The sequence below is a fragment of the Colobus angolensis genome, unplaced genomic scaffold (genome assembly GCF_000951035.1).
Source record: "Colobus angolensis palliatus isolate OR3802 unplaced genomic scaffold, Cang.pa_1.0 Scaffold49, whole genome shotgun sequence".
Taxonomy (NCBI): Eukaryota; Metazoa; Chordata; class Mammalia; order Primates; family Cercopithecidae; genus Colobus; species Colobus angolensis.
In genome coordinates this window covers 2,839,366-2,850,004 of record NW_012118376.1, presented here as the reverse complement: position 1 = coordinate 2,850,004, position 10,639 = coordinate 2,839,366, and the positions used below count along the sequence as shown (strand labels likewise).

The 10,639-nt window shown below is 41.1% G+C and overlaps 1 protein-coding gene across 1 annotated transcript in view; it reads left to right on the top strand.

The window, feature by feature from the left end:
- CRHBP (corticotropin releasing hormone binding protein) overlaps window positions 1-1,627 on the top strand; it is a 17,016-nt gene extending 15,389 nt beyond the window's left edge. Inside the window, exon 7 of the mRNA XM_011959227.1 lies at window positions 883-1,627. Coding sequence (XP_011814617.1) covers window positions 883-1,040 — 158 coding nt within the window. The 3' untranslated portion in view covers window positions 1,041-1,627. The remainder of the gene's footprint in view (window positions 1-882) is intronic.
- The last annotated feature ends 9,012 nt before the right edge of the window (window positions 1,628-10,639 follow it).

Genomic DNA, 10,639 nt, shown 5'->3' with positions numbered 1-10,639 from the left:
TGGGACTACAGGCGCACACCACCATGCCCGGCTAATTTTTGTATTTTTAGTAGAGACGGGATTTCACTATGTTGGCCAGGATGGTCTCACTCCTGACCTCCTGATCTGCCCACCTCGGCCTCCCAAAGTGCTGGGATTACAGGCATGAGCCACCGCGCCCGGCCAAATAAGATTGGAGTTAAGAGAAGCAAGGATATCAGAAGCCATTTCGTATAAGTGGTACAGAAAAAATCAGAGAAAAGTTGTAAGTGGATAATAGAACAAAAACTAGTATGTGCAGTGTATATCTATACCATGCAAATGATCTTTTTGTTTATGTATAAAACAGAGTTTTTGTTTAAATTCAGAAAATAATAAACAGGGGATTTTTTTTTTTTGGTCTACATAAATGTCCCGCAGTACATTCTATCCTCTAGCCCCCACTAAATGCCTGTTGCAACCCTAGATATGGTGACAACCAAAAATTGCCACTGCAAATTTCCAACCTATGCTTAGAGGGCAGTACTGTTTCCACTGCGAACCCGGAACCCAAGCAACTGTGCACACTCCAGACTGATTTTCTTTGCCTGCCTTTACCACTCAGGCTTTGTAGGCAAAAAAGGCCGAGGAGACATCTTGCCTCTTTCCAGCTAGTTTTATTTTTCTAATAGTGTTCTTGCACATGAGTAGAAAGACTGAATTCAATTACACTATTCTGTAACTAATTATAAGTTATAATAAAAATGAAACAAAAACATTTCAACTGATAGTAGATGCGTGGTTTGAGTACCTGAGAGGAAGACAGGTCTCCTTACTTTCATTGTGTTTAAGTGATCCCATCATTTAAATGACTGTGTGGTTTCTAACCTGCTGGGAAACTTTTATCTTTTCCATCCATTATAGCCCAAATGAAAGTTGGCTGTGACAACACTGTGGTGCGCATGGTCTCCAGTGGAAAACACATAAATCGTGTGACTTTTGAGTATCGTCAGCTGGAACCATATGAGCTGGAAAACCCAAATGGAAACAGTATTGGGGAATTCTGTTTGTCTGGTCTTTGAATAACCAACCCAATGATTTACATGCTGATAGCTAAGTGAGTTTTTAATGGCCATTGTGTATGATTTTGATGCACAACTAGTTAAAAGCCTTTCATACCAGTCTGTATTCCCAGCCTTGAGCGTGTGCATGCGCGCACACACACACACATATGCATTAATTTTTGTACTTTGCTTCTTTTATGTTTGTAATCTGTAAATGAACACATGGCAGAAAATAAGCACCTGATTAGTAGGATCATTGTTCTAAATGGAAATGTTTGTAATTCTTTGATGTGCTACGAACCTGAAACTGGTAAGACAAGCACAAAGCAACGTACAATAAAAATATTGTATCTCAAGGGAAAATTCTCAAAGAAAGAAAAGCGGCAGCACTTTTATTAGTTTTATACAGGAAAAAGTCTTGTATGTAGCAAAGTAGTTGCATCTGTTTATTTTCTGTTTATTATTCTGTTACAATAGATAATAGTTATAGCAGTTATTTATTGATTTGTAACAACTTGTTTTTAACAAAACTTTGTAGCATGGAAAAAATTTTCCATCCACAAATACAAACATGAATAAATGTATTCAGAATGTTGGCACCTTGACGTTGGGCTTTATTTGCTTTCCTGAGTAGTCCTCTTTCTTGTTACCATCAGAAAATAATGTTATCATGTGGTGCAGAGCCAAATGCTGAACTAAATCATTTTGGACTTCTTAGAGCTAGAAGAACTCTGGGCCATTGAAGTAGAATGATTTAAAGTAGAGGTAGAATTGCAGCGTTTGCACAAGCAACACTAACTGGCCCTGGCAGGGAAGCGGGGAACAGAGATTCATTTTCCACTATCCTCATAATACATGTTTTTGTCACGATATACATTTCTACAAAGACAGCAAGGACCTTACAACTCTCACAGACACAATTTGCAGAAATCTGAGTACTTCGTTGATACTGAAGGCAGTTTACTGTTGACTGAGCCTTGTTCCCTGTTTGGCTTAAAACTGAGCGTGTAGTGTATAAAAGACATCTTGGAGCAAAAACCAAGGTTCAAAGCTACAAAGAACTTTTTTTTTTTTGAGACAGAGTCTTGCTCTGTCACCTAGGCTGGAGTACAGTAGTGTAATCTCACCTCACTGCAACCTCCGCCTCCCAGGTTCAAGCGATTCTCCTGCCTTAGCCTCCCAGGTAGCTGTGGTTACATGTGTGCCACCATGCCTGGCTAATTTTTGTATTTTTGATAGAGGCAGGGTTTCACCATGTTGGCCAAGCTGGTCTCAAACTCCTGACCTCAAGTGATCTACCAGCCTTGGTCTCCCAAAGTGCTGGGATTACAGGCATGAGCCACTGTGCCTGGCTAGAAAATTCTTTTAAGTGAACTCTTTACTTTGGATTAGTAGATGAAAACTTCAAACTATGCCATAATTAATGGCCTTATTATGGTTCCCGAAACATATTTAATATGAAATTCATTGAAATATACCGGGACCCTATACATTGGGCTTGTTCACATCTGAAAACCAGGCAGAAAAAAAAAAAAAACCAACTGATTGGAAGTGTTTCAAATACCTAGGATTTTGCATAAGTTTTGGCTCAGGAAGTATTTTGGAATGAGTGACTACTTTAGCAAATGAATGAATAAATGCTTGAATGGATGGATGGATGGATGGATGGATGACTATAATTCTTGATTAGTTATATAAAATATTGGATTCGTCATTTCATTGAAACTAAATTCTATGAAGTATGAGGTTGAACCCTTTTCTTAAAAAAGTCCCTCTAGCAACCCAAGAATTAAGGAAGTTACTTTTATCACCATCAGAAGTTTCTGGCTCTTAACCTTCATGACTCCCTCATGCTGAGTAAAATGCACTTTTCATTACACCTCACCATGAAAGTTAGGAAAACTTGCTTTTGTTCCTAAGGGATATTTTGCAAGCTCATTAGCCTCTCTGCAGTAAGACAGGTGCTCCTGTGGTCCTTAAGCCCTGACATTCTGTGGTCATTTGTGACATGCTTTACTTCAAAGCTTGTTGGTGAACAAAAGCTTACATTCTTTGAGAGAATGGCCATCCTGGTGAACTGTCCCCATCTTATTCTTGGACTGTCCACTACTTAGCCTACGTTCCAAAAGGATGGGGCAGCTTTCTGGAAACAAAATGGTAAATGAAATCTCTGGGGGAGATTTATAGGTTGTGTCTTTACTGGCATATCCGTCAAGCGAGTAAAAGTTTGTATGAAACTATTTGACTTTCTAAGAAAGGAAGTATAGTGTAGTGGTTAAGATCATTGAGTCTGCAGCCAATCCTCTTGGAATCCCAGCTCTCCCACTTACTTGAGCAAGTCGCTTGTAAGTCTCCATTCTTTAGTTTTTAATCTGTAAAATTTGGATAATTTACAGTACCTTTACAGAAGGATAAAGGTGCCATCTTCAAAAGGTTATGTCCACATTAAATGGTTAGATATATTTAAAGCTTAAGACCTGTGTCTCACATGTATTGACTGTTATTTTTGTCTCTTCTAAGCAAATATGCCATTCTGGGTCCTCTGTACTCTTATTGGGACATTTGCTTTGTATGCTGAGGGATTTGCACTAATTCAATTATATTGTTTCATTCCAGGACATGTGTGAGGAAGCTAGGGTTAGTTTAGGTTGTTGTCTGTCACTGAGAAGTGTAGTAACCCCAGCCCTAATCCTCACCCTAATCCTAATGTTTGAGGATAGATCATGTCAGGATTTATCTAATTCACACACATCTCTTCTCACAGCTCACCCCTGTCTGCAGGCGCTGCATTGCTCCAGGACCAATCCTGACCTTGGGCAAGAGGAATTTGAATAGCTCTTGTCCGACATTCTGGTTGTGAACAAATCATCTCATAAATTGTCTGGACAATCTGCCCTTCTGCCCCATTATCCATCTCTGTAATCTTCTCGATCTTGGTTATTTCATTGTAGTTAGTTCTTGTCTGGCCCTACTTTTATCTTTTACTCCTACCTATAAGTCTTTCTAAATACCAATTAGGTGACTAGGGCTCTGCTTTCTACAACCAGTAACTGATTTCCCAAATTCCTCCTGCCTCCATGCCTAAAATTCTGAGCATTTTTGCTCATAGGTTTTATGTCACTGTCACCATCTAATTTTCCAGATGCTTCTCTTTTTTCTTCTTTTGAGACAGGGTCTTGTTCTATTGTGCAGGCTAGAGTGCAGTGACAGCTAACTGCAGCTTCGACTTCCTGGGGTCAAGCGATCTCCCACCTCAGCCTCCCAAGTATTTGGGGCCACAGGTGCATGCCACCTGTGGCTAATTTTTTTAAAAAAATGTATAGGCCGGAAGCAGTGGATCACACCTGTAATCCCAGCACTTTGGGAGGCCGAGGCAGGTGGATCACCTGAGGTTGGAAGTTGGAGACCAGCCTAGTCAGCATGGTGAAAACCTGTCTCTACTAAAAATACAAAAATTTGCCAGGCGTAGTGGCAGGCACTTGTAATCCCAGCTGCTTGGGAAGCTGAGGCAGGAGAATCACCTGAACCCAGGAGGCAGAGGTTGCAGTAAGCGCAGATCATGCCATTGCACTCAAGCCTGGGCAACAGAGAGAGACTCCGTCTCAAAAAAAAGAAAAAAAATTGTAGAGACAGGGTCTCACAATGTTGCCCAAGCTGGTCTCAAACTTCTGGGCTCAAGCGATCCACCCACCTCTGCTTCCCAAAGTGTTAGGATTATAGGCATAAGCCACTGCACCCAGTCTTCTGGATCCTTTTCTACCTCCTCTATTCCTGCCTCTTCTGCCACTGTCTTCCAGCCTGTCATCTATGGAATATGTTGACCTGCCTATGACACGGGACTTTCTTCTCGTATCTAAAGCAGCATGTCTTCTTCACCTCCAACTACTCCCTGGTACTGTTGCTTCATTTAAGTGGGTAGGGCAGAAATGCTATATGTTCATCAGAACTCACTTTACAACCTCTCTTACAGTTAGGCTTGGTCACGTGACTGAATTATCACAGAAAAATGTGGGTAGATGTGATATCCACCCCTTCATGTGATCCTCCACACTTTCTTTCTCTTCCCATATCTACTGTCTGTTAGACACAGAGGCTTTAACAGAGGACTCCAAGGCCATACAGGAAAACAGAGCCATAGGATGCAAGAAGCCTGGATCCCTGAATGACCACATGGATGGCTGCCTATTGACTATGCATATCCACATTGGGCTTTGTGTGAATGAGAAATAGATTTTTATTTTGTTAAGCCACTGAGATAAGTATATATAGCACTGAGTATTATCATACTTCATACAACGGGCCTGTCTAAATCCAATTCTTAGCTATTCTGTCTGTTTTTGTTGCAACTATCCAGACAGGCCTGACTTGACTCTTCCAAAGAAAAATACCTCAAATGCACATCTTTGATCTCATGAACGGTAAGCTTTAACTGATATAACCATATGCAATCTTTCCACATTCTTTAAATAATCTTTTTTTTTTTTTGAGATGGAGTCTTGCTCTGTCGCCCAGGCTGGAGTACAGTGGTGTGACCTTGGCTCACTGCAAGCTCCACCTCCCAGGTTCACGCCATTCTCATGCCTCAGCCTCCTGGGTAGCTCGGACTACAGGCGCCTGGCACCATGCCTGGCTAATTTTTTGTATTTTTAGTGAGACAGGGTTTCACCATGTTAGCCAGGATAGTCTCAATCTCCTGACCTTGTGATCCACCAGCCTCGGCCTCCCATAGTGCTGGGATTACAGGCGTGAGTCACCGCACCCAGCCTCTTTAAATAATCTTAGAACGGTGATCCTTAGACCTCTTCGAAAATCTGACAGGAACTGGAAATTGTTTTCCAGTAAAAAATCCCTATAGGTACAAAAATACCACGCAAATATCTAAGAGTTCACAAACCCTAAAGAGCAGCTAAGGATTTCAGGATAACTTCTGCTATTGGATTCAGTAATGGATAAAAGTTAGTTTTATACCAGTCTTCTCACACTGAATTGCCCTCTCTTCAATATTAGTTAAAAATATTCATGAGTGAATTTGGCTGCAAAATAAGTCCATAATAACAACTTAGTCTTTCTGCTTCTATATTTATTTAATTTTGCCTTTTACCAGATGAGTTTTTCTTCATCTGCTATGTAGTTTTTCTTTAGGGAGAAAACATGTTTGACTCAGGACAAATTTTTGTGACACAGATTTTTCCAGATTTCTTCCAATTTCAAACTTTTCTTGCTTGCTATTTTATTTTGTTTGAGACGGAACCTTGCTGTCACCCAGCCTGGAGTGTAGGGTGCGATCTCAGCTCACTGCAATCTCCGCCTCCTGGGTTCAAGCGATTCTCCTGCCTCAGCCTCCTGAGTAGCTGGGATTACAGGCATGTGCCACCACACCTGACTAATTTTTAAAATCATTATTATTTTTTTTTATTTATTTTTAGACAGGGTCTCACTTGGTCAACCAGACTGAAGTGCAGTGCCACGATCTCGGCTTGCTGCAACCTCTGCCTCCCAGGCTCAAGCAGTTCTCCTACCTCAGCCTCCCAAGTAGCTGGGATTACAGGCATGTGTCACCATGCCTGGCTAATTTTTGTATTTTTAGTAGAGACGGGGTTTCACCAGGTTAGTCAGGCTGGTCTTGAACTCCTGACTTCAAATGATCCACCCGCCTTAGCCTCCCAAAGTGCTGGGATTACAGGTGTAAGCCACTGTGCCCAGCCAAGTTTTGTATTTTTAGTAGAGAGGGGGTTTCACTCTGTTGGCCAGGCTGGTCTTGAACTCCTGATCTCAGGTGATCTGCTGGCCTCAGCCTCCCAAAGTTCTGGGATTACAGGCATGGGCCGCTGCACCTGGCTGCTTGCTATTTTAGTTGGGAGGCAACATTGCCAGAGTTTGTCTGCAAAGTAGAATCTTCGTGAAAGGAAAACAAAAGTTTGATGGACAGAATTTACTTATAGGCAGTTTGTTTATATGCTCAAAAGCACCCAAAAGAGAGTTGTGGAAAGAAACGCCTATTGTAGGGTAATCATATGAAATTATATCTGAATACTCTCTTATCTGTGCAGTGAAGTATTTCAGAAAAGAGAAACACCTTTGTATCTTAAAATAAGTAGGTTGAATGGCTTCAGTTCTGATGGGTCATTTGTAATGATTATCATCCATTTTTCTCTTTGCATTTTAAAGTTTTCTTCTTCATTTGTTGAGACAAACTACACAAAGAGAAAAGAAACAGATATGGGAGAGGAAATATGGGTGAGAGAAAGAGGCTTGATTAGAGGATTTGAAAACATAATGAAATGGAGGTCTCTAAATTGGATTCTGGGCTTTGCTCTTGATAACAACTGTGTACTCAATCCCTCTGCAGCTGAAAAACTGAAAACAGGAAGTGTTTTTGCTTTAGGGGAAAGATTTCATGTCAACACTAAGACATAAAGTTGGATGAGCTAGAAATAACCATGATCTTTGTAACTAGAAGAATTATCAGATATTGGGGATTCCTAGTATGAAAATGCAATCCCCCTATTGACTCTCCTTTCCAGGTTTTTAAAGTATAAGAAAACATGTCTTGTGTTATGAACGGTTCAGATGGAATCAAGCCAGGCAAAGGCACCAGCACAGCAGGTTATCAAAATGTATAATTAAGCAAGTAATTCATTAGTAACTTATTACTTTAAAGATTCAAACCATATAGTGGTAACTAGTTAATGAACTAACTTATAAATCAGTCATTAATTTGACCCTATATTATTGCTAACCATTATGACATGACAAGAATTGGCAGGAAAGTCTCAAATACAGGGGAGAGTACTGAGTGCAATTAAGAGTATTAGGTGCTGGCTGGGCACAGTGGCTCATACCTATAATCCCAATACTTTGGGAAGCCAAGGTGGGCGGATTACTTAAGGCCAGGAGTTCGAGACCAGCCTGTCCAACATAGTGAAACCTGATCTCTACTAAAAATACAAAAAATTAGCTGGGTGTGGTGGTGCATGCCTGTAATCCCAGCTACTCTGGAGGCTGAGGCAGGAGAATCACTTGAACTCAGGAGGCAGAGGTTGCAGTGAACCAAGATCACACCACTGCACTTCAGCCTGGGCAACAGAATGAGGCTCTCTCTCTCTCTCTTTCTCTCTCTCTCTATACACACACACACACACACACACACACACACACACATACACACAATATATATGTGTGTTATATATATATATATGTTGGTGGTCCATTGGCAAAGCTAAGAAAATGGTAGATCAACTCTGCCATCTGCTCAGCAAAAGCCAATCCCTTCACCTATCACATCTGGGCTTATTAGCAGAGGCCTCTATGATCCCTCCGTATCCCGGCCTTTCTAGTGAAAAATAACCAGTGCTGACATTGAGTGCCCTTTAGGGGACACTGACACACCAAAGGTAGGAAGGGTGAGGCTCGTGTAACTTTCTGTAAGTCTGCAGGTTTAAAAACAAAACAAAACAAACTCAAAAACCTCTTAAGATTGATGAACAATAAGAAAATGTTGGCCGGGCGGGGTGGCTCAAGCCTGTAATCCCAGCACTTTGGGAGGCCAAGACGGGCAGATCACGAGGTCAGGAGACCAAGACCATCCTGGCTAACACGGTGAAACCCTGTCTCTACTAAAAAATACAAAAAACTAGCCCGGCGAGGTGGCAGGCGCCTATAGTCCCAGCTACTCGGGAGGCTGAGGCAGCAGAATGGCGTAAACCCGGGAGGCGGAGCTTGCAGTGAGCTGAGATCTGGCCACTGCACTCCAGCCTGGGCAAAAGAGTGAGACTCCGTCTCAAAAAAAAAAAAAGAAAATGTTTGGCTTTATTCTTGAATCATACTAAAAGCTAATATTTATTGAATACAAAGTACAGGCATACTTTTTTTATTGCACTTCACTTTATTGGACTGTGCAGATGTTATGTTTTTTACAAGTAGAAGGTTTGTGGCAACTCTGGATCGGGCAGGTCTATTGGTGCCATTTTTCCAACAACATGTGTTCACTTCATGTGTCTGTGTCACATTTTGGTAATTCTCATAATATTTCAAGCTTTTTCATTACTATCATACCTGTTATGGTGATCTGTTGTCAGAGATCTTTGATGTTACTATTGTAATTGTTTTGGGGTGCCACAAACTGTGCCCATACAAGACAGCGAACTTATGGATAAATGTGTGTGCTGACGTCTCTGCCTATTGGCTGTTCCCCTATCTCTCTTTCTCTTGCCTCGGGCCTTCTTATTCTCTAAGACACAAGAATAAAATTAGGCCAATTAATAATTCTACAGTGACCTCTAAGTGTTCAGTGAAAGGAAGACTCCTAGGTTTGTCACTTTAAGTCAAATGCTAGAAATGATTAAGCTTAGTGAAGAAGGCATGTTGAAAGCCAAGACAGGCTAAAAGCTAAGCTTCTTATTCCAAACAGCCAAGTTATGAATCCCAAGGAAAAGTTACTGAAGGAAATTAGAAGTGCTACTCCAGTGAATACACAAATGATAAGAAAACAAAACAGCCTTATTGCTGATGTGGACAAAGTTTGAGTGTTCTGGATACATCAAACTGGCCACAGCATTCCCTTAAGCCAAAACCTAATCTAGAGCAAGGCCCTAATTTTCTCTCATTCTGTGAAGGCTGAGCGAGGTGAGGGAATCTGCCGAAGAAAAGTTGGAGGCTAGCAGAGGTTGCTTCATGAGGTTTAAGGAAAGAAGCTATCTCCATAACAAAAAGGTGCAAGGTGAAGCAGCAAGTGCTGATGTAGAAGTTGCAGCAAGATCATTGATGAAGGTGGCTACTCCAAACAACTGATTTTCAATGTAGACAAAAAAAGCCTTCTATTGGAAGGAGATGCCATCTAGGACTTTTATCGCTAAAGAGAAGTCAATACCTGGTTTCAAAGCTTCAAAGGACAGAATGACTCGTTGTTAGGGGCTAATGCAGCTGGTAACTTTAAGAAGAAGCCAAGCTCACGTACCATTCTGAAAATCCCAGGGCCTTTAAGAAGTATGCTGAGTCTACTCTGACCGGGCTCTAAAGGAACAACAAAGCCTGGATGATAACACCTCTGTTTACAGCATGGTTTACTGGATATTTGAAGCCTACTGTTGAGACTTACTGCTGAGAAAAATAACTTCTTTCAAAATATTACTGCTCATTGACAATGCACCTGGTTATCCAAGAGCTCTGAGGGAAATGTACAAAAAGATTAATGTTGTTTTCATGCCTGCTAACATAACATCCATTCTGCAGCTCATGGACAATCTCACAAGAAAACTTTAAGGTATAAGGAGTTACTTCTTTTGAACGAGCAAAGAAAGCAGTTTCTTGAGATGGCATCTACTCCTAGTGAAGACGCTGTGAACGTTGTTGAAGTAACAACAAATTTAGAATGGTACATAAGCTTAGTTGATAAAGCAGCAGCAGAGTTTGAAAGGATTAACTCTAATTTTGAAGGAAGTTCTACTATAGGTAAAATGCTATCAAACAGCATTGCATGCTATAGAGAAATCCTTTGTAAAAAGAAGACTCAATTAATGTGGCGAACTTCACTGATGTCTTATTTTAGGGAATTGCCACAGCTGTCCCAGCTTTCAGTAACCACTGCCCTTATCAGTCAGCAGCCCATCAACATCAAG